Genomic DNA, 24,919 nt, shown 5'->3' with positions numbered 1-24,919 from the left:
ATGTTTTGACATTTTTATTGCCTGATTAAATATTTAGAGACAGAGTCTTGCTGTGCCCCCCAGGCTGGCCTTGGACTTGTGGAAGTCGACCTGTCTCAGCCTCCATCCTAAGTGCTGGGATTACAGGTGCTGCACTTGCTGCCAGTATTCTTTAGTTTATGCCATGAGTTCACCTTTCTATCTGTGAGACTACCTTATTCACTGTAACTTCAAAGCACATTCCACAGTTGGTAACAGTCCTTCTCCCTCACAGCTTCTTGCTACTTACTGCTCATGGTAATCATCACAATTTTATTTTCTAAGATAATATTTAGAATAATCAAAAATCCCTTCTGCTGACAATTTTATTGGACTCATTAAATTTCTATATTAATTTGGGTAGACTTAATGTCTTTACAGTGTAGAGTTATCCTTTCTAGGAAAGTATATGGGTTTTCATTGATGTACATCTTGTTTTACGTCCCTCATTAGAGTTTTGAAAGTTTTCTGCATATAGGTCATAGGTATTTCTTGTTTAGGTTTATTTATAGATATTTTATCTTTTTAATTGCTGTGCCAAACCTGATCTTACCCTCCATTATATTTTCTGATTGTTGCATGCATAAGAAAATTGTGGGTTTCTATATATTCCTTTTATACCTTGATACTTAACTGAATTTTCTTACTGTTAGTATTACATTTTCAATTATCATGAATTTTCAGATAAATTCTATCATCTATGCATAATACCACCTTCCACTGTTTACATATCCATCATGTCAAATCTCATATATAGCATTTTCAAAATAATATTAAGTACTAGTTGGGAAAATAGGCAGTTTCTTTTTTTTCAATTTTTATAGAAATGTCTTTACTGTTTTGCTGAGCTAGGTGCATAGCATTTGTCTGACATGCATGAAGCCCTAGGTATAACAACAATGCTAACTTTACAGAGCTAGCTACATTTTTCCTGATAGTTGCTTTTTAAGTCAGGTTTGATAATTGTGACCAAATATGTTTTAGGTCAAGAAAGCTGTTTTATAACATTTATCTTTTGATTTATTAGTATTGTCAATTATATGAATAGAGTTTCTAATACTAAATGAAATTTTAATTTCTAAGATGAGCTTGCATGTTTATGGTGTAGTATTTTTTAACATCCTCCTGGATTCTCTTCACTAACACTTTAAGTTTTTGTGTATACGTTCTTAAAAAAGACTTGTCTCTACTGTTTCTTTCTATATTTCCTTCTCGTTGGAATTGAATCCCTTCTATCGTCCCTAGATTTCAGAGTCTTGAAAGTGTATATTTTATTAGTGTTGTATGTTCGTTAAAGGTTGGCATAACAATATAAAACTGTGTGATTTGTGTGCTTTTGGTTAATTACTTTGAGTTTTTCCCTATGATAACTATAGTTTCTTTTCCAGTCAGTCAATGTTGGCAGTTGGTGGTTTCTCAGGAAATTGTCCGAAGTTTTCCAAATTGTTATATCAAAAGGTTTTTTTTTACTGTTTTCATTCATTGTGTATCTATACTTATTTCTCCTTTTGAATTCTGTAATTTACTTTTGATTCATGACTTAAGGCTATAAAGAATGAGAAATGTTTATATTGTCTGTTAGCAATATAAAGCAATCGGGAGTATTCTATCTGACTAGTAAATTATTTGTCAATTTTACTCTTTCATTTTTCTTTTCAAAATTTAATTTTTTTTGTTTTTGAGATTTTAATATAATTATATAATTCCCCTTATTTTTCCTTCTTCCAAACCCTTTCATAAACCCCTCCGTTTTTATCTTTCATTATTAGTTATATAATTTATTTTCTACTCTATTTATTTCTGCTATTTTTTAAAATACTTTTCTGCTTTGGATTAATTTTGGATTTTTTTTAAAGAATTTGTTGATTGAGTACTTAATTCATTTATTTTACTTTGGTGTTATCTTTTTCCCTTTTATAGAAAATAGGTTCTTCTCTCACACAATATATCCTGATTATAGTTTCCCTTCCCTCTACTCCTCCAGGTTCCTTCCCACTTCTCCCCTCTGGATCCACTCCTTTTCTGTCTCTCATTAAAAAAGAACAGGAATCTAAGCGATAACAGCAAAACATGACAAACTAAAATATACTGAGATAAAAAAAAAACTATCACATAGATGTTGAATGAGACAAACCAACAGAAGGAAAAAGTCCAAGATAAGGCACAAGAGACAGAAGAAGTCAGGAGTCCCATAAAAACACTAACCTAACTGAAAGCTGTAATATATACACAGAGGCCCTGGTGTAGATCCATGCAGGCCCTGTGGTTGCTGCTTCGGTCTCTGAGTTCATATGAGCTTTGATCATGTTGATTTAGTGGACCGGGATCTCCTGGTGTCCTCCATCCCTTCTGGCTCCTCTTTCTGACTCCTCTTCCACGAGATTCCCTGAGATCTGAGGGGAAGGATTTGATGGAGACATTCCATTTAGAGCTGTGTGTTCCCAGGTCATCTTCTAAGCTAAGTGTTGAGAGCTGTAAACTTTCCTTGAGCTACCACTTTAGTGAAGCATATCCTCTGGCTTCGGATGATTTCTAGATGTTCTCAGTTCCAGATTTCTTCTTTAGCTGAAGTGCAAAACTTTTCCTGCTTGTCTTCTATATACTATACATTTTCATATTTCAGGTTTGGAATTAACTTCCAGTAATACTCAATTATGATTTGAGAATGTGGTTTGTACTGCCTCTGGTTCATATATAGGCAATTAAAAAATATTCAATGGGATCCTGAAGAGAAAATGTAGTCTTTGTTAGTGTTTTCTCTTATTTAACTTGTAAGTTGAAACAGTCTTACATTTGTTTCTGACTTTGTTTGCCTTTACATTGTCTACAGTTTGCTTATGATGTTTGATTGTGGTTTTTTTTACATAAATATTCAGGACTTGTGGGTATAACAAGATATGCCTTTAATGTTGTTCTTATGTGGCTAACAAAGGAGGATTTAAAGTTCAAAGCTAGCCTAGACTATGTAACAAGACTTACTTCCTCTCTCTCTCTCTCTCTCTCTCTCTCACACACACACACACACACACACATACACACACATGCACGCACATACACACACAGTGGGGGGCATATACATATATGCATGTGCTCATACCTAAAGAGAAAGGAGGGAAAAGGGAAAGAATTAGTGTAATTAGATCTTTATCATATATTCCAGTTGTTAGCACTGTGGCGGTGTTCCTTTGGGAGAGGAATGAATGCAAACTAAAATCGGAGTAATTAAGAATAATAAAATAATAATAATCAGCAAGGCCCCCTCTACCTGATATATATTGGTCATCCTTTTGCTGTCCACTCACTACTTTTTCTTTTCTTTTTATTCCTGGAGAGGATATGCTAGGTTGGATAATTTGTGCATGAGGAGTCTCCAGGTAGGCTCCTGCAGAGTGAAGATAAGTGGGCATGAACTTTTGATCCATGTGGGAACTAGTGATGAGGGGAATGATGGTTTGTTCCCATTTTATCTCAGCTTGGTTAGCACTATGTATACTGTTATTTTTAAAGAAATAGTCCCAGCCATCATCATGTCTGTTGAATGCATAGTCTCTCTGCTGATAATTGAACCCTTGGAAGTTCCTGGCAGTAGGCAGGACGCAGCATGATGTTGATTGCTCGCAGGCTACCATAGGAAAGCAGATCATAAGTCTAAGGAGCTTGCCTCTTTATAATCAGCTGAAGAGAGTCATTTCATTTTGACAAATCTCACCATATACAAGTCTGATATTTTACAAATATTCAAATAAAACTGGACTTTGTCCTTTGAGATTATCTTTTATAACTTAAAAGTATTATTTTTCCATACAAAAGATCATATTTTAAATTTCAAAATTTTTCTTATATGAATATATAACATAAAATATTAAGTATTTATACACATGTATAGCACCGATCAAAAGTTGTCTCAAGAGATTTACTGAATAATTTTTATCTCCTTGTTTATAATGTTTTATGTAGATGATGTTTTTATAGTCTACCTTATTTCTTGTTTTCAAGACAGGAAATCTGTAGTATATTTAACCCTGATTATCCTGAAATTTACTATGTAAACCAAGTTGGCCTCAAACTCACAGAGATCCATTGCTCTGCCTCTTGAGTACTGGGGTTAAAGGTGTGTGTCACCATGCTTGATTAGTTTACTTTATTTCTAAATTTACTGGTTGGTTCTGTTAATTAATAACATACTTTTACTTACAGTTGTTTCATAAGATGCTTGCTTATCCTTTATATATATACATATATGTATATATATATATATATATATAATTTTGAGTATATTTTGGTCATATTCTTCCCCTCTCCGAAGTTTTTCAAGATCCTCTCCTCCTTCCTACCCACCCAACTTTAAATTATTTTTCAAAATAACAAACAAAAACCCAATATAACAACAAAACCAAGAAAAATAAACCATGCTACCACACACACACACACAAAAAAACTATAGCCAAATGAAATCACACAACAAAACTATGGAGTCCATTACATGTTGGTCAACTGCCCCTGACCATGATGCCTGCCCTAGAGTGGTTGACATACCCAGTGAGTGTTCCAGTAGGTGTGACAGTTCAGCTGTTAGCCTTACAGTGTGTCTAGATTTACACTCACTCACTCACTTTAATATAACAAAATAAAATATTAGATAAAACAAAAACACTCATAGCAAAGTTGGATAAGACAAACAAATAGAAGGAAAAGAGTCCAATAGAAGGCACAAGAGTCATTTCTCACACTCAGGAATCTCATAAAAACACTAAACTGGAAGCTGTGTGTGTGTGTGTGTGTGTGTGTGTGTGTGTGTGTGTACGCAGGGAAGACCTAGTACAGACCTGTCCATGCCCTGTGCTTGCTGCCTCAGTCTCTTTGAGTTCATATGAGTTCATATTTGCTCATGTTATTAACTCATCTTTATCCCATCCTCAATTTTTGGATAGCAGAATAGTTTGTCTACTTTTTAAAGTTAGTTTTCAGAAAAGCCTATAATTTAACGGTTCTTTTTGAAATTTCAGATTGTGATGTGATCAGAAGAAAATATTTTTAAGCAAAAGTGGTAGATCCTTGTGAATAACTTAGTACTCTTAGCACACATGTAAGAACAGGGAAGTTATATGTAGTTCATTTCTAATCTATCTTGCATCAAATAGGCAGTAGGAGAATGGAAGTGGGGAGTGAGATACAAGAAAACCTCGTGCACTTTTCATAGTAAAGTATCAAATTGTGCTGATTCTGGGTAGTAAGCGGCGCCACGGGCATTCATTATGGAAATCACTGTACATTTCTAAGCACTAGAAACCTGCGTAGTAAAACAAGAGAGAGAAATCAAATTCTAAGCACTAGAAACCTGCGTAGTAAAACAAGAGAGAGAAATCAAATAAAGCAGGAAAACCACGATTGTAAGTCCTAGATTATTGCATTTCCAGGCTGAGTGCCATAAATAGGTCGGGGTGCTATGTGTTTATTTTTGACTTTGGCTAAACAGTTCAAGTTCAAATCCCAGCTCTACCTCATAACCTTTATAACCCTGGACAAGTTACTTATCCTAACAATGTCTCATTTTCCCAAACTCTAAAATCCAACCTGTAAGAACTACCTCCTAGGTGTATTATAATGAGCAAATAAGTTTGAACATAGAAAGCACTGAAAGTGTACACTAGTGTCTTAGTTCTCAGCCTGAGTTGGGACCCTTTCAGGGTCCCCATCTTAGATTTCCTGCATGTCAGATATTTACATTACAATTCCTAACAGTGGCAAAATTACAGTTATGAAATAGCAACAAAATAGTTTTAATGATTGGGGGTCACCACCACATGTATTAAGGGGTCTGTATTAAAGGGCCACAGCATTTGGAAGGTTGAGAACCAATACACTAGTGTTTAGTACTTAGTTTATGCACAAAATGTGTTTGCTGTATTCATAATTATATTCTTATCACCATGGCCATTGCACTTACTACATCTATTAGAGTTTTGTAGTCATTTTAACTTTGTGGACATGATGTCATCCGAAATATGGGCCTATCTACCACATGCTTCTCTTGGTCAATGCTTCTCTGTTGTTTTGTAGGGAAATGGCTCATTCTAAGGCCAGCTTTTCATGGTCTACTCCCTTCCACCCTTGCCTTGAAAACCCAGCACTGGACTTGTCAAACTACCAAGCAATCTCATCTCTTGACCTCCTTGGAGACTTCAAACTCGCCTTGAACAAAGCAGAGGAATCTTCAGTTTATGAAGATGGGAGTTCTGTTGCCTCCATTCCCCGCCCACTGCGAAACCGAGCCTTTTCAGAGAGTCACATCAGCTTGGAACCTCCAAACCCCCGGGCCTGGGGCATGCCTCAGAGGGAGCCATTTACTAAAGGCAGTGAGACTCAGCCAGAACTCCTTGGGGCCCGAAAGAAGGCTTTCCCTCCCCCTCGCCCTCCTCCTCCCAACTGGGAAAAATATAGGCTTTTCCGTGCAGCCCAGCAGCAGCAGAAACAGCAGCAGCAACAACAACAGCAGCAGCAACAGCAACAACAACAGCAGCAGCAACAGCAACAGCAGCAGCAGCAGAGGTGTGATGAGGAAGTAGATGAGAAGAAGGAGCAAGAGCAGGAGGAGGAGGGACGGAAAGAAGAGGACCTACCACCCCAGTATTTTAGTTCCGAAACCACTGGTTCCCATGCCCCTAATCCAGATGAGGGCCTGGAACAGCCACAACCCCTGAAGGTGGGCCACCTGGAGGCCTCAAGGCAGTCCTCACAGAGTCTCCCAGAGCAAGAGGTCTTTGCTCGTCATCCCAGTGATTTTGTGCCTCCTGTAAGGGGCCACACTGGAGCCCAGCCTGAGAAAGCTCAACCTCCTTGCTATTATGGCGCTCGTGGATTGTGGAGGACAACTGAGCAGGAAGCCACTGTGACCCCAAAGTAAGTGTTTGGGAAAGACAATGGGTCCCAGGAAAGGCAGCCAGCAACATGAATTAGATTTCACCTCTGTTAGTTAGCAACTGTATAACACTGATCGTCTTACCTGGAAAACAGGTGTGAAAGATAATGTACCTGTTCTACCAGGTTCTGACTATTAACAAATTGCATGTAAAGGACATCAACAGATACTTGGGGCATAGTAGGTGCTCAGGAAATGAAGTTCAAGGTTTTATCCCTATCATTAAGAAAATATGCTATTGCTTCTCAATGGATCTTTAAGGTATACACCAATATCTGACCCCCAGTCACAAAAGCATAAGCCATTCTTGGCTTGTCCTCGGCCTTTTCTAAAGCCTGGCTCCTACCTGCTCTAGCAAAGTAGCCTGGGGCTCTGAATCATTCCCCCAGCCCCAGAAGAAAGATGTTGCTGAACTAGATGCTCTGATGGTTCCTTAAACAGCCAAGGGCATTCTTTGTCCCTTCCACTTCCTTCTCCCTCTTGTTCTCCTGCTTCTGCAGATTTGCTTTGCCAGACATTAGGCAGCAGTTGACAGGGCTAGCTGGCTGGGCTGAGAGATCAAAACAGGATTGTGGGCTGCCACTGACTTCTATGTGAGTGTTCATCTGTGCATCACTGTGTGTGTGTGTGTGTGTGTGTGCGTGCATGCGTGCGTGCGTGCGTGTGTGTGTGTGTGTGTGTGTGTGTGTGTGTGTGTGTGTGTGTGTTCATGATCTCCATTGCTCCGTGTTTGGCCTCTTAGCTCTCCATTCCCACTTGCAAAACTCCACTGGGGATGAGCAGGCAGGTGTCCCCTAATTGTTTTCTTTAAATCCTTTTATAGCAGGACCTTGCCTGAGAGTGGTTGCTATTAGAAATACCTTGTTTATGTGACTTTTATGGACAGGCTAATCTTGTTACTTGGTTATCTGGCACTGATTGAGCAGTTCTCTGAGGTGCCATAAGGAAAGCATTTATAGATCCCAGCTCCTGGGCTCTGTGAGAAGCCCTTAGCAGACCACATGTGGCTCCTTCTCAACTGGAAAATATGTTGCAGAAACTAGCTGCGTTGTGCTTGTTATGTATTACAGCTGGAAGATTGAAAGGTTACCTGGCAGATAGTAGGCATTGAACTAATATTTCAAAGGCTAAATAGATAATCAAATAAGTTTTCAATTAGGCACTTACTATGTGCCAGACACTGCCTGACATTTAATGTACATTATTTAAGTTATTCTTCCCAACATCTCTGTTGGCCATTATCATCCCCATTTGACAAATGAGGTAGCTGAAGTTGAGCAAAATAAGGGACTAATTAATTCAGTATTGTGCAGCAAAGACTCAAATCCAGATCTATCTGCCTCTAAATCCAGGCAGCTGCACCTGCTGCAGCATCCTTGTCCTCGTCGTCCACGTCCTCCTCCTCATCGTCCTCCTCCCCCTCCCTGCTTCCTCCTCCTCTTCTCCTTCTCCGTCACATTGTGCAGCCTCTCTCCAAAAGATCTTGTTCTTCCATCTTCTCTCTTACCGGGTAATGTATACCAGAAGTAGCAGGTCTAGTTCTATGACTCTTTATTGTCCTGACACCTGAGCCACTGAGAAGGAAATCACTGTTTCTAAACATCGTATAACCTGCTCCAGTGATTTGTTTGTAAGAAATTATAGGATGCAAGGGAATACATTCATTTGCACCTAACCTTGGCTTCTAGCTGCAAAAATCAATTCTAAATGTTTCTTCTGGTGATAAAAATTTAAGGAAGAGCATCAGTTCCATCCTAGGTGAAGTTTCTTCACCTGTTTACTGTGTGCTGAGCCCGATTTTAAGTATTTTCATGAACAGATCATTCCTGACATGTGATATGCTCGTTCTTAGGGTTTACAATGATGGCAAAGCAACATGCACTCAGTAGAAGTGGCATTTGAAGGTGGGGAGGTTGGCCTTTTCCTAAGCTAGTAAGGGTCTCACAGCAACCTTTAGTGGTACTGAGGAGCAGCAGAGGCAGTCAGCAAATGAGAGAAATGACTGCTACTCTACAATGTGCTCTGCTAAGCTGTATGCTTTGGAAGGTTAGGTATAGTCTAAGTAGTTTTCATTTAGGATGGGTTTATTTGGACATTGATTTAGTCTCCCCTAACGAACCTAGTGGAGAGTTATAACTACTCCCCTCTACCTTTCAGATGAGAAAAGTGAAGCTAAGAGAGAAACTAACTTTCTCACAAGATCGCAGGCAGTCCAACTCATAGCGCACAGCATCATCTCAGTATCGTCGGTCCCGGCAGTTCTCTTCAGACTCTAGGAAAGTCTAAGATAGAGAGTGTTGAGGCCAGTAGATGTTTAAGGTTTGCAATGTGAAAAGCAAATAAAGATGTCCAAATTTCAGCCATGCTAAGCCACAGTATCATTACCACACATTTACTGTTTAGTTACAAATTCTCTAGCATGTATGGGAGGAAGTGGTGGGAATAATCAGTCGTTGCTCCAGGCTAATAACTGATTCCAGTGTAGATCTGGTTTGTGCTGCAAACTCTAAGCACGTTCTCTCAGTGCTCAATGGACAGTTCTGATCTTATATGTAATGTTTACTTTCAAATTCAGATTAGGTTCTTATAGATTTCTTGCAATGCCTTCCCTATTCATGAGGGTAATGAGGAAAAGAACCCTGGAGTACAGTGCTTCATACGATCCACTGTAACGTTGTGCAGGGCTGTGCTGGCCAACAAACTGACTTTCCACGTAGCACCTGAGTTTGGATTGTTACACTCTCTGACCCAGGAAATTGATATGTACCATAAATTTATAGACAGGAGTTCTCAAAGCTCATTTCTTTGCATTCCCTCCATAATAGTCTCTCTTCTCTGATATCAGAGGAATAGTCCAGCTCAAAAGTTCCTTACAATCTGGAGTTTGTAGAGTATCGAGCCGTTCATTTGTCGTCATCACAGAAAATAGAGGATAAACGCACAGATGTGGAGTCAGGGCCGAAGGGAAAATCATTGGTGTACACTTTACTGGCTGCTCACCTAGGGAATATAATGTTCCCTCTTGGTTCTTCATGTTTTCTGTCTGTAAAGTGGTTACGATAAGCATTCAGTTGTGAGTGTCCATATGTGCACATGTGTGTGCTGTGCACATGTGTGTTACCTGTCTTGGGACAGTTTCTGGGGTATAACAAGAAGTGTGTGTGTGTGTGTGTGTGTGTGTGTGTGTGTATCTGTGTGTGTATTAATATAATAGTTCTAAGTTTGAAACCCTCCGTGTTAAGAAAGTGCCTCTAGAGTGAGGATTATTGGCATGCCCAGGTTGCCTTTGTGTGATGAATTAAGAGACAGCATAGCATGAATCAGTAAATAGCTGTGGAGCCTTTTTAGCTATTATATTTGACCTTTATCTAAGAGCTACAAATAGCTGCAAAAATGACTAATGAGTTTCTCTTACTTTCCCTCTCAAACAGCTAGAGGTTAGAAAGGGCTAGTGACGCAGACAGGTGGATGGTAGGAGGAGCTGCTAGGCAAAGGGAATATGTGTGTACATACATATGTATATGTATATTGCTATATACGTGTATATATGCATATATACATACCTATGTACATGCATATATACAAACGTACACACAGCACTATTGTGAGTGTAGGCTTTTCCCTTGCATAAACCCTGGGCAGAATTGTTCACCCCTTCATTACTGAAACCTGACATAATAGCCTTCACTTTCCCACTTTTCCCACTAGACAAGAAGGCTTATTATCAGAAGAGTCTAAGTCCAAGCCAGAGAGGAGCCAGAACTACTTCTTTCCTAAGGAAAAATTCTCTTTCTCTGGCTGGGGCTCTGTGAAGCACCACTATGTACCTTCCTGCTTCAGTAACCCCAAGGCAATAGGCTCTGCCGCTATACTTTTCAAGCCCCTGGTATCGCTGGCTTCATTCTCTCCCCATTTCTCTCTGCAACCATGCAGGGGGCTTGGGCCAGTAAGAATATTCTGGAAGTGGAGGGATGCTGCCCCTTCTCAGGCCAAAGGGCTGCCCTACAAGAGGCAGCGTCAGAAGAGCCTGTGAGAGATGGGATGGACCCTGAGAAGTTTTTGGCAGGGATACTAATCCCTGCCTTCCAAATAGTGGCCATGGCTGAGGTCACAGGTGACCTCTTCGCTATGGGAAATCAATAGTGGGGTGACCATTTCAAGCAGGAGTAGCAATAGGATAAAAGAAATGAGTATGAGGAAAGCCATGGGGTACCTTTGTAATCAAGCAGATTAGGTAGAGCGGGGCCAAGTAGGGGCTGCACTTAGGCAGAGGAGAGGTTACCAGACAAAAGGATCACATTTATTCATCCCAATCCCTCCCTGAAGGTTGTGAACTAATCTTGGAGGTCTTCTATGTTCTTTGTTTTAATGGTGTGTTAATGACTGAGCCAAATGATAAAAATGTCTTTTGAGCTCCTAAGGGCAGGCACATAGAAGGATATGGAAACAGACTGTCTACAAGTTTGTCATTGCTTTTAGATAGCCTCCATGTGACCTGTTCATCTTTTAACAGTGCCTTCTGGTCCATTTTATAATAGCTAGGGGAAGTGGTGTCAAATGTTACAGGTAGAGAAAACCAAGAAAGGCGAAACATCAGTGGTCTCTGAACAAAGTGCTCAAATGGTTCCCTTTTGTTTCCACAGACAAGAGTTTCAGCACCTCTCACCTCCTCCAGGGGGCCCAGGAATCTCTACCTCTTACTCAGCATATTATAATATCTCTGTGGCCAAGGCAGAACTGCTGAATAAATTAAAAGAGCAGCCCGAGATGGCAGAGGCAGGCCTGGGAGAGGAGGGAGTTGACTATGAACTGGCTCAAAAAAAGGTAAGACTTTCATATAGCCCAAAGATTTCCAGCATTTAGCTCAGTATCTGAAGAACAACTAGCCCTTCCACACCTTCTAGCATGTCTTTCATGCCTGTGTTTCAGTATGGAAATCAAACAGCCTTCCCGTAGTTAATTCTCTGATCAACAGTAGTAGCACTAATTGTTATCTCTCTAGTCCTTAGAACCACCCTGCTACAGCGGTGTGGGAGGGGTGTGTGTGTGTGTATCTGTTTGTCTCTCTGATTGTCTGTCTGTCTGTCACTGGAGATTGAACCCAGGACCTTATGTGGTCTGCACTGGTGCTCTGCTGCTGATCTAAATGCTCAACCTCAAAGAGTCTCAGTGGAAATTTTTAAAGTATTTGGGACTGACACTGGGGCCTAGCATGTGTTAGCAAAGCATTTTGCACTGAGCTGCATCTCCAGTCAACCTCCCTTCCTCCCCTCCATTCCTCCCTCCTTCCTTGCCTCACTCTGCCTCCCCTTCTTCCCTACCTCCCTCCTCCCACACTTTCTTTCTTTTGTAGTGCTAGGGCTGAACCCAGAGCCTTGCACTTGCTAGGGCAGTGTTTTCCCACTGAGTTACAGCCCTAGCCCTGCCAGATAAGTATTACTATCGCCCCCACTGTTTTTGTAACCAGTTAAAGGGACTACCTTTTCCAAGGTTACATACTAAATGAGTCCTGGACTCAAAGGCAGAACTGCATCTCTGCTCTCCCATTCTGTCCTTTTGAATTAAGCAACCTAAGTCACTGCCTAAGGCACATCAGAGCTCTGGCCAATGGTAGTGCCATTAATTCGTATTCTCTGTAAGTTTCTGGGAGAGAGAACAGACTGACTAAGGAGAAATTATAGGCTGAAAGACTATTATTTATTTGCAATGATGGTCAATTATCTCTTGAAAATACAAAATAGGTAAATGGGGATGTTGTTGTTGTTGTTCCAAGTCTCCCTTTCTTCCTCTAAGTACCAGTAGCCCAGTTTTTTAATCAAGTTCCTGGAATCATTTTACCCCCCTTGCACTTACCTATTTTATCTCATAAGCAAATAGAGTTGTCATAGCAACCTCAAAGGCCCCAATTTGCCATTTTGTGGACATGTGAACTCAATGTAAATTGCTCTTCTGCCCATATTTCTCTTTCAGGACATGACCTGTAGGAAAACATAAGGCCATTTTCAGAAGCCCTCCTTCCATTTTCCCATCTGAAGCAAAATGTCAGGGAAATAATTGGACCATAGAAGTATCTGATTTTATTGATCCAGATGCTCTTCCTTGGAGTCTATGTTTCTTGAACATGGCAGAGCTGCTCCTTGCTTACTCAAGGCCAGGACTTTCCAGGGACAAAGATAATGAAGAAAGATGACTGGAAATGGCAAAGGACAGAATAGCAGAGAGTCATTTGCAATGGCTGCAGGTGGGGCAGGGCAGTGTTTGTGTGTTAGGAAGAAAGGGGAGGAAGGTCGTCAGTTTGCAGTGTTCCAGGAAAACAGCTCAGCTCTGGCTGAGCCTGTAATGACTGGCCAGCTTCCTCCAGTGCGTACAATACACCTTCCCCAGGCTGACGGTTCAGGCTACAGAACCCAGGTACTGAAAAGCAAAGTGCTCCCTCCCTCCATCTTCATTCTTTCCTCAGTCCCCAAAGGGTTGGCATCCCCGGTGAGTCAGTGAAAATCCTTTGACACTGACATTGACTTCTGTATGAGAGAATGGGAGGTGACAAAATAATCGAGGATGTTTTGAAACCTAGTTATGTTTCCTCATTCCTATCCTGGGCTCCCAGTTCTTGGCAGGTTTGCTGATCTTTCCCACACGTCCAAGCACAAACATGATGATTCCCTGACTTTTTTTGACAGCAGGCTTTGGAACCTCTTAGTCTTGATCACCTTCAACAATTCCAAATGAACTGTTAGAAAGGAACACTCCAAACCTACCCATCCCAGAAGCTTAAACTACAATAATCATAAATCATACACTGAGTGGAACTTACTTCCTGTGTATATGATACTATCCTCAACATGTACTAGTTCATTTAATTCTTACAACCACTCTGTGATGTGGGTGTTATTGTTATCTACGTTTTCCCGTAGAGAAGTTGAAGTCCACAGAGGTTGAATAATGTATTACAGGTCAGACCACTACTTTGTGACATTCAAAACAATCTGTTGCTAGAGTCTATGATCTTAACCACAATGCAATACTGGCTACAAAATCTGTAGGCAACCAGGATAGATAGCATCATGCCATTCAGAACCTCTTAGTTAAACAAGGTCTTCTCTCTGTCTCTCTCCCTCCCTCCCTCCCCACTCACTCACTCACTCACCTACTTGCGCTTACTCCCTCTTGCTTCCTACCTAGCTCACTCGTACTCGTTCTGGTATTTATCTGCACCAGGATGTTATGTTTGCACACATATATGTTTGTGTACATGTGCATGTGTAGCCTGAAGGTCAACACTGGGTTTCTCATTCTGTTGTTTCTTACCTTATTCTTTTTAAGAAAGTTGCACTCACTAAACTTGGAGCTTAGTGATTGGCTAGACTAGCTCATCAATGAACTCTGGGAATCCCTCTTTTTTCATCATCCCCCAGTGTCAGGGTTACAGATACATTCTGCTGTGCCTGGCTTCTTTTGTGCAGGAAGTAAGAGAGAGAGGAGAGGGAAGTGGCTGCTTTTTTAAAGGAAGAGAGACCACGCCCCAATGGGCTGGTATCTCAGCGGCTATTGGCTGAAGGAGCGGGAGGAGCTCCCGCAACATACTTGCATGCAAGCATTTCAACCACTGATGCATCTCTCCAACCCCTAGATATATATTCCTGACTTCCTTATAATAATAGTAATGATAATGTTTATGATAACAATAACACAAATAAATGTGCGCTTGGCATTTACTATCTCAGACACAGCAGTAAATAGTTTGCTTCTGCGATCATGTTTACTATCAACTGTCACAGCGCCCTGGACAAAAGTAGACTGCTCTAGTTAATAGATACAGAAGAAAACTTTGTATCCAAAGTTTCTGAGTTTGTAGAAGGCACGATTGGTATCTAGCAGTTTATATGACTCAAATTCCACTCTACTCCATTGACTTCTGGTGAGTGCAGTCACACAACTGATTACTGCTGGAAATTAGAGGATTAGGCTGTGGTGTTTAATTTTGTCGAGTTGATTAGATCGATAGGTGCCTGGAGACTGCAAAGCAGGCCTCTGGGAGTTCTGGAAGGCATTTCCACAGATGATTAGCAAAGGGTGAGTGAACACACGCCCAGAATTTGGGGATGCCACCATCCGATAGGCTGGGGACCCAGATGTAATAAAGGGGTGAGGGCAGGCAAACCTATAGTATAGGCTCTCACTCTTGTGCTCCTGGCTGCCACAATGAACTGAAACTCTGAGACCACGAGCCAAAGTGCACCATTCTTCTCTTCTTCCTTTAAGCTGTTTTGCATGGGCATTTCATCACACAAAACACACAACAAAACTTAGCACATAGGAGGTGCTTCCCTGGAGAAACATAATAAACAGTAAGAGATTGGACTTGCACTCATGAAATAGAATTAGAACAAGTTAAAATTACACTGTGTCTTAGTCACTATTCTATTGCTGTGAAGAGACACTAGGACCACAGGCACTCTGATAAAGAGAAGCATTTAATTGGGACTTGCTCATTGTTTTAGAGGTTTATTCCATTATCATCATGGCAACAAGACAGGCAGACATTACAGATGACAGTTTTACATCTGGATCCATAGGCATAGAGATGCATAGGAAGATCCATAGGAAGAGAGAGACACTGGGCCTGGCTTAAGCTTTTGAAACCTCAAAGCCCACCCCCAGTGACACATTTTCTCCAAGAAGGCCACACCTACTCCAACCAGCCCGTGCCTTCTAATCCCTCTCAATTAGTACAACTCCCTAATGACCAAGCATTCAAATATATGAGCCTATGGGGGCCGTTCCTATTCAAACCACCACACACTGTAAAGTCTGATTCTAGAAGTTTTGTTTTACTTTGTTTGGAGGTTTCTGTTTGCTTGTTTGCAGTTCAAGGTATGGAAGTCAGTATCTTATGTGTGTTAGGAACTGTATGACTGAGCTATACCCCTAACAGTAAAATATTTCAAAGCTCCAAAAAGAAAGAGGCCACTCAGAGATGACTTCTAGAAGAGGTTTTTCCCTAGAAAGGGTGGGAGCAAAGCTGGGCCTTGGAGAAAGAACAGGAATAGCCCACTGCAGAGAAACTGAGCAAATGGAGCTACAGAATCAATTCAGAAAGTTAAGAATGGGGGTTGTGAATATCGTGAAGTGGAGAGCTAAACCCGAATGGTTCCGGAGAGTGGAGGTAATGGGTCCGGAGAGTGGAGGTAATGGGTCATATTGGACAATAATAATAACAATGGCCTACCTTTTATTGAACACTTTCTGTGCTAAGTCATATGAATTATTATTGAATCATTACCACTCAGTGTAATGAACGTAACACTTACCTACCATCCTTCTGCAAAGAGAGAAAGTGAAGCTCAATTAAGTCAAATCATTCAGGTCCTTCAGATAGAAATTGGCAGATCTAGAGGTCAAACAGAGTCATAGTGACTGCAGAATTTTCATTCTCACTCAAAGGCCTCAAAAATGATCCAAGGGGGCCAGGACCTAGCACACTGTAATGAGCACCAATGGAAAACATATAAAGTGATCAGCAAATATCTGATGACAATTCTTTCCAATCTGGGGCCTCAGAAGCTCTCTAGCTCCCATTTATTATAGTCTCAGTTGCATTTTGCAATGTGGCTTGGTCCGTGGGTACTGCTTATCTGATACCAAGAGCTTTAGTGGTAACATGGAAATTCCTATCAAACAGGGAGGGAAGGTACCTAACTCAGAAACCTGGAATTGCTTTTCAGTTGCTCAGGTTTCACTCTATCTCTTTATTCTCCATTCCGTCTTTCCTTCCCCTATCCCAACTTCCCTCCCCCTTCTATTTTTAGTCTGACCATTTAGACAAGTTCTCAGTGTATAGGCCAGGTTGAAATATTCTTGCCTTCACCATCCATGTGCAGGATACAGGTGTGTGCTCTGCTAAGCCCAAATCTGTTTCTGTTGAAGTCCAAGTTCATCCTTTTGTCTTCTGTTTAACTCCCTTAGATTCAGCTCATTGAAAGCATTGGCCGGAAACTTTCTGTCCTGCGGGAGGCCCAACGAGGGCTCCAGGATGATATCAATGCCAATTCTGCCCTTGGAGAAGAGGTAGAGGCCAACTTAAAAGCTGTCTGCAAATCCAATGAGTTTGAAAAGTATCATTTGTTTATTGGGGACCTGGACAAAGTGGTCAACCTGTTGCTGTCACTCTCTGGACGACTGGCCCGGGTAGAGAATGCTCTCAACAGCATCGATTCAGAGACCAGCCAGGAGAAGGTACAGATGTTGTTCCTGAGGCTGTAGCTGCAAAAAACGCCTCTTTAGCTTTTAAGGGAGCCAGAAAACAGCATTAAGAGTGTGAGCATTGGCTTTTTAGTACCACGAGATGTTCTGCAGGTTAGCTGTGTGACTATAAGCAGCTTACTTAGCCTTGTTCTGTCTTACTTGCTTCATTTATAGAATGAAATAAGCATGTAGCCTGCTTAATGTGTTTTATGTGATGGTTGAGATAATCCAAGTTAATTGCATAAAATAGTGTCCAAAACAGAGTCCATATGGAATCAGTGCTAGCTGTTAGTGGTGGTGATTGATGGTGATGGTAATGATAGGGGTGGGGGTGGTAGCAGAAGCAGAAATAGCCGCAGCAGCAGGCGTAAATTTGCCTCTGATCCCCTTAGAATTGCAAAGGGGCCCTCCATTTTATAGGTTATTTCATTCTGTTATTATTGAATTAAACTCCATTACCTTGCCCTATACAAGGAGCTTTGATCCAGGGTAAGAGGCCCCGTACACGTGCACACACCTTCAAATACACACCCCCACTCACGTCCACTCACACAGAGACACCATACAGAACCCATCACCACAGTGGTGTTTGTTCAGCAAATGGAAGGGACTTAGTTCAACTTGGCGAGAGGCTTCCTCCATACCAAACCAAGTGGTGATCCATGCTTTAAAGGCAGCCTTAGAGATGGAAAGATGTGACTGCACACACCCCCTTTCCCAAAGTGCTGTCGTGCTTGCCTTTCTCGAGCTATAGGCAAGGGAGCTTTGTATGTAAATGCTTACAGAACAGGAAATCTAGGGCTGGTTAATTAGCAGAATGCATAGGTGCTTCCTTGGTGGAAGACTGCTGTGCAGATGCCTGGGGATTGGGATAGCATTTAATTGGTTCTCTGCTTCCCCAGTTGGTGCTGATAGAGAAGAAGCAGCAGCTGACAAGCCAGCTGGCAGATGCCAAGGAGCTGAAGGAGCACGTGGACCGCCGGGAGAAGCTGGTGTTCGGCATGGTCTCCCGATACCTGCCTCAGGACCAGCTCCAAGATTACCAGCACTTTGTGAAGATGAAGTCTGCACTCATCATTGAACAGAGAGAGCTGGAGGAGAAGATTAAACTTGGGGAAGAGCAACTTAAATGCCTCAAAGAGAGCCTGAACTTGGGGCCCAACAATTTCTAATTCTGCGGGTGCCCCTGCACCCCTGCCCAGCTGCAGGGGAAAGTGCTTTCAGTCTCCAGTAGCAGGTGCACTAGCCAAGTATATAGAAAGTACTTAGCAGATGGTTTCAGCCATCCCCCAAAGAGAGCCTGGGACGGCCCCAGGGCTGCAGCAAGGTGTGGTTGTATTACCATGCTCTTTCCCAGTGAGTGGGAGCCCTTCGCTGCCCATTGAACCATTAAAGTGCCTTCATCTCTGTACTAGGACACCAAAGACGTCACAGACTCAGTCCTCTCCCTTGCCACATACCCTCTTCATGGTCAGTGCAAATCTGCCTTGCAATGTCCCCCTTCCCTAGGGCTAGTGACCTAGCTTAGCTATTGTCCACAGATTTGCTTGAGTTGAATGCATTCACCTAACACCAGCTTCAGGCCCTCTCCCAAAATTGGCAGCAGGAGGCACAGAAGGAGAGATTGCACATAAGGGGAGCAAATGTTGGGTATACCCATGTATTCATCCTCCCTTCCAGTAAAACCCAGGTTTCAACAAAGTACTTCCATGTCTACCCTCCCCAACAGCTTGACAGTTGACAGTTGACAGTGTTGTTGCTATGGCCTTCCTGCTACTTCGTTTCTTGCCCTGAATCTCCAGGAGTCATGTGCCAGGACTTGACTCTCTTCTTCTCTAATATTTCTATTGCAACTGACTTCTGGATAGAACTTCAGTATTGAGGAAGAGGGTTCTTATTATATTTCAAATGGTCTTTGATTTTATTTATTTTTATGTTATCTTTTTTCCTCTTTCACAAGGCAAGAAGAGATGCATTAGAGAGGGGGAGGTTAGCCAGAAGGAAAACCTTTTCTGTAGATAAGCCTGAGTCCACCCTGGCTAAGTAATCAAGTGTCCAGACATTGAATTCTTCCTACCATAGCTTCAAGTGTCCAAGAAAGTTCTCCCCTTGAACTCACAGCTTCCCCACCATAGCTTGGCTGTGTGCTTACTTGCGGTCTAGATGGTCATAGCATTCCTGAACAGAGTTCATTCAATGATTTCTAACTGCCTTTTGAAGCCAGAGTACTCTCCTAAGACTGAACAATGCAGGACGCATGAATGCGTGAGAGTAAGTGTGGACGGCACTCTTTCAACAACTGCTTTTTCAGTGCTGAGCCTCAAGCAAGCAAATCTGTGAGAGTTTTCAGCCAGGGCCAGGCTCCAGAGAAAATTATGATCCATCCAGGATCTAGACATACAGTATCCCTCCTTATCTTCTGGGCCTGTGTGCTAAAGCATCCTCTCTGGTGGACGCCTGAAATCTTGGCTAGTTCCAAACCCTGTATTTACCACAATTGTTAATCTCGTCACTGAGGGGACTAAGTGACTGAAGAGAGGTAGCCTATATAGCATGGATACACTGGATAAATAAATGATTCATGATCCATGTGGAATGGAGCAAAATCCTGTCACACTACTCAGAATGGCACATAATTTAAAATTAATCAGTTTAACTCTATGATATTACATGTAATATCGTCAAACTGTGGTTGATCATGAAAACTGAAAGAATGGAAGGTAAAACCACAGACTAATGTACAAAGAACTGAAACTGTTGCTTTTGCCAAGACCTGCCATTGGTAGCCAGCTTCTGTCCTGGAAAGGCATTCAGGAGGACAATAGCAAGAGGGGAATCACTACCAAACTGCCTTTTTATTTAGCTCAGTCTTCTGTTCCTTACTAACTGGGTACAGTCCTTGATGTTATCCCTAACAATACAACAGAAGCCCCAAACCACCCAGCCCAGGCATCACCACATCACTGCTGAGTTCCTCAGGGTCCTCGGAGGTTCATTGTAGCTGTAATGTTACCTCATTCAACCAAAGAATTTGCCACGGAACTTCACTGCTGCTACAAATACTGGCCACTTCTTCCATTATCTCCACGCTGTGTCTGATAGCTTTGGGAGAATCTTGGCCTGCAGGGTATTCTAAGGGGTAGCAACCTTTTCTGTGGTTTGCCGGGTATGCTTTTGTTTCTTAGTACTGCTGCCTCTACAATAACCACTGTTGCTATATCAGTACCGCCATTCTCCCCTCAAGTGAAAGATTACAAACTGTTTAAAGCATAACCCCCAAATCTATACTGAGCATGAAGCTCTGTAGCCGCTATTCTGTGCTATGCTGTGCAGCACTGTGCTGTGGTGTGATGTGAAGTGCTGTACAAAGCTGTGCAGTGCTGCGCTGTGGAGTGCAGTGCTGTGATGTGATGTGATGTGCAGTGGGGTGGCATGATGTGAAGTGCTGTGCAGTGCTGTGATGTGAAGCGCTATGCAGTGCTGTCACGTGAAGTGCTGTGGTGTGAAGTGCTGTCCTCTGCAGTGCTGTGATGTGAAGTGCAGTGGGGTGGCTTGATGTGAAGCGCTATGCAGTGCTGTGCAGTGCTGTAGTATGATGTGAAGTGCTATGCAGTGCTGTCACGTGAAGTGCTGTGGTGTGAAGTGCTGTCCTCTGCAGTGCTGTGGTGTGAGGGAATGGCTATGTAGTGCAGTGCTGTGCTGTTCTAGCCTGTTCTATTCAGGATGGCTGAGTACTTACCCAAAGGGAAATTGGGAGAGGTGAGGAGATGCTTTGAATAGAGGCCACACTTACCTTGCCTTCTTTTAATAATGGGCCCTAGGACAATCGATAAAACAGTTCAGATGTCTTATCCGAGGATGATGAGAGTTATGTGTTGTATCATTCGAAGATGTATGAGAGTTATGTGTTTTATCTTTTGAAGATTGTTTGGCTATAGTAGAACCAGGAGCAGTCACTGTGCTTGATATCATGGCCATAGGCTGGGTATTTTTAGCCTTTGTTATGTTTCTTATACCTTAAGTATATGATACCAAAAATACTATTAACTGTGGTTTGTGTGTGTTTGTTGTTTTAGCATTGTTGGAAGTGGGATCCAGGGCCTTGTGTATACTGGACAAGTGCTATATCACTGGACTACAGCCAAAGCCTTAACTTTCATTTTTGTCATTCGTCTCACCTCAAGAGTTTGTAGAGTCGGATTCATAATACAAGGCTGAGTTTCCAAAGTATTTGAAAGATAACCTCAAAAATAAGCTGAGTAGCAAAGTTCAATCAACTGACACTGGCATGCCCTCCTCTTCTGCTGTGGCGCTCCACAGTGAGGAACATTGCTGCAAAGTGCCAGTGCTACTTGGCATGGGATAGCTCTCTCTGGTCTTGGTTTCTAGGATCAGCCATCCTCCAAGGCCCCTGAGGAGATAGCGGCATGAAAGTAGGTCATAAGATTGGCAACACCCACCCAAAGGTTACTGGTATTTCGTTCTTTCCCTTCAAATAACTTACATAAACCTCACTGGATAATAGAAAAGCAAGGTGATGGATAGAAGAGAGCCATTGCAAGATCGCTGTCATCCACCCATTCTCCCCCCATCCCCCGGCTCTAGATAACAGATGCTCCTCAAGTCAAATGATTGAAGACTCAGTCAAGATATAAATTAAATACCCAAGTAGACTCTTAGAGGACTCTTAGAGGATGAGACAGCTATACTGGAATTAAAGCCCTAAAAAGGGAGCAATTGGATGCATAGGAAAGGAAAGAGAGTAAAAACATAAAAAGCCTCTTTTGAGACTGGGTTCATAGTTCTGTTTGCCACTTAACTTCGTGTGCCAAAAAAGATGTGTAAGGGGTACCAGAACTCCATCTTCAACTCTAGCCTTCCCCGAGGGTGCTGCTTTTCTAGTAGCAAACCTCAAATGGAAGAAGTTGGGTATACTTCTGGCTACTTCTACCCATGTGGAACTTGGCAACTCCCTCTCATTGCCAATAATAATTCTGTGGCAGAATATGGTATTATTTGAAGATTAAATTCTTAGAAGGGGTGGGGCATGGGGCAGTGTATATAGATAAAGAATCAGTGTTTGCTGTACAATTTCGGGGAGTTGTCGATCCCATGCAATGCTATTATTTTTCTGACTCTTACTGTTTGTGTGTTTGTGTCCTCCACCATTCCCCTCTTGGCTGACATTGATATGCCTGCCATATTGTCATCAAGGGTCATACTTCAATAAAAGGTGCTAAGGACAACAGAGACTGTCTCTTATGTTTTGCTTATGGAATATCAATTATCTAGTATTCTGATGAAAAATAGTAGAAAAATGTGGTTACTTATCTATAGTCTTCCCTACATAGCTATATGGCCAGAGCCTTATCCATAGTCTTAAACTTATAGCCTGACACCCTAAGGATGGTATTAATGCTGTACCATTCATTATTCCCAGTAAAACAGCAGTCTGCAATAGCCTTCTTAGAGGACTAGCTTTTAGACACCTACTCCTACTCCTACTACTGAAGGATAAAAATAACCACGAGTTTTACCCAGCTGTGAATCCTTCAGGCCACAGTAACACTTGGCCTGGCAAAACAATCCACCTGGTACAATAGTGGCACAAGCATCATAGCCTTCCCTCCGCTACCCTGCCCTCCCGTCTTATCTGTCAAATGGGGAAATAATATACTGTAGGTATTATAATTTGGAATAAATTTTAATTTGCAAATAATAAAATAAAAACTCTGAGGCATTGCTAGAAAGGCAGAATTCCAGGCCCCATCCCAAGGCCCATGACAACAGTCTGATTTTTAATTAAATTCTTGGGAGATTCATGTGTTTAATATTAAAGTTTGGAAGCACTAATACATCACAAACATACCCAGGAAAAGTAACTATTTTATAGTCTTGATTCTATGTTTATCCTAAATATATCTTCGCTCTTCTCATATTGATCACAGCTGTCCAAATAGTTTCCAGATCCAAGGTTGATATATCTCTTGGCTCATTTTGAGCTGCTATAACAATGTACCCAAGACTGGGTAATTTATAGTGAATTAAAATGTACTATCTTATAGTTCTAGAGGCTTTGAAGTCCAAGATCAAGGACCCAGCACCTCTTGAGAGCCTTTTTTCTGTACCTCATTCCAGAAGAAGGTGAGAGGAAACAAGAGATCAAACTCGGAACTTAGGTCCTTTTACAATCAGTAGCAATAGACTCTTGAGGGTGGAGGCCTTGTGGCCTAAGCGCCTCCCACTAGGCTCATATCACTGTTACAGTAAGAATTAAGTTTTCAAAACATACTTTTTTGGAGACACATTCAAACTATAGCAGTACACAGAATCAAAGGAGCAATCTGAAAAGGAAATTAAATCATTCCTGACGGTCGCTCTTACAAAGATACAGATACATGTTTGAGGTGATGGCTATACCAATTCCCTCATCTGATTTATACACTGTTAATATATAGAAATGTCATGCCATATTCCCAAGTACAATTCCTGTGAATGGATTCTAAATACAAAACTGATGGGTTAAAGGGGGAAATAATTTGATTAACTGTAGCATAGAAAAGAACAAAATAATTAGAAATATATTTATGAAAATGCAAGACTTTCCCATTAAGAACAATAAGATATTGATTAAAAAAGATTGGGAAAGCTCTAAACAAGAAAATACCCATATTCATGGCTTATAAGACATAATATCACTAAGATGATTATATACCTCAAACTGACTTACAAGTTCAACATAATTCTTGTGAAAATTCATACTGATTTCTTTGCCTCAATTACATTATCATCCTAAAATTCATATAGAATCTACCAGGACTCACAATAACCAAAACTAGCTCTAAAAAAGTATAGGACTTAGATTTTCAATTTCAAAATTTATTACAAATTAAGAGTAAAAGAGATAGTTATTATAAGTACAGTGACATACAAACAAATGAAATAAAGAATTAAAAATAAACCTTCAAAATTATAGTCATTTTCAATGAGGGCACTGAAGCAAAAAGGAGGGAAAGAGGATGTGGCTCAGTAGGTAATGTGCATGCAAGCGTGAGGACCTAAATTCAGATCCCACCGTCAGGGTGTGATGGGATATGTCTATATCCCCAGTGCTGAGAGTTGCAGACATGCAGAACTTTGGTGGTTAATGGCAAGCCTGCCTCTAGCCAAATCAGTGAGCTTCAGGTCCACTGAAGAGACTGTCTCAGAAAACAATGTGCAGAGCAATAGAGGAAATATAATCATGAGTTGACCTCTGGCCTCCGCAGGCTCCCACACACATGCACATAGGCGTGCATAAACCACATACATAAAATCCAGACAATTATTTTTCTATAAATAGTATTGATGTAGCTAGATACCTACATAGAAAAGATGACCTTGGGCAAAAGACATTGCTCCAAAGAATATGTATGCCTTAATCTGCTTGAATTTCTGTAACTTAATACCATTAACTGAGTACATTGAACGACAAACATTGGTTTCTTCTATTCTGGAGCACAGGAAGTTTCTAGCCAGCACTAACTGAACTTAGCAGGTTATCAAGAAATGGAGGAGGAGAAGGGGAGGAAGAATGAAGTTGGGAAGGAATGTGTTGCGGATACAAGGAGAGTTGGATGAGGAATGGGAAATATGATCGTATACTGCTAAATTCTACAACAGGGATGAACCTTCAACATTGTTTGTACTAAGTGAAAGGAGCCAAAAGCAAAGGACCATATTCTATGATTCAGCTTA

The 24,919-nt window shown here is 41.4% G+C and overlaps 1 protein-coding gene across 2 annotated transcripts in view; it reads left to right on the top strand.

Annotated features, from left to right (window-relative positions):
* Positions 1-22,423, top strand: part of LOC121444348 (protein Shroom4-like) — a 97,986-nt gene extending 75,563 nt beyond the window's left edge. For both annotated transcript variants that reach the window (XM_041646165.1, XM_041646164.1), the window contains exons 5-8: positions 6,079-6,918; positions 11,581-11,761; positions 16,904-17,173; positions 18,085-22,423. In XM_041646165.1, coding sequence (XP_041502099.1) covers positions 6,079-6,918; positions 11,581-11,761; positions 16,904-17,173; positions 18,085-18,354 — 1,561 coding nt within the window. In that variant the 3' untranslated portion in view covers positions 18,355-22,423. The remainder of the gene's footprint in view (positions 1-6,078; positions 6,919-11,580; positions 11,762-16,903; positions 17,174-18,084) is intronic.
* The last annotated feature ends 2,496 nt before the right edge of the window (positions 22,424-24,919 follow it).

Source organism: Microtus oregoni, unplaced genomic scaffold (assembly GCF_018167655.1).
Source record: "Microtus oregoni isolate MIOR12 unplaced genomic scaffold, Mior012 000121F_001, whole genome shotgun sequence".
Classification (NCBI taxonomy): Eukaryota; Metazoa; Chordata; class Mammalia; order Rodentia; family Cricetidae; genus Microtus; species Microtus oregoni.
This window is presented reverse-complemented; position numbering and strand designations above follow the sequence as displayed.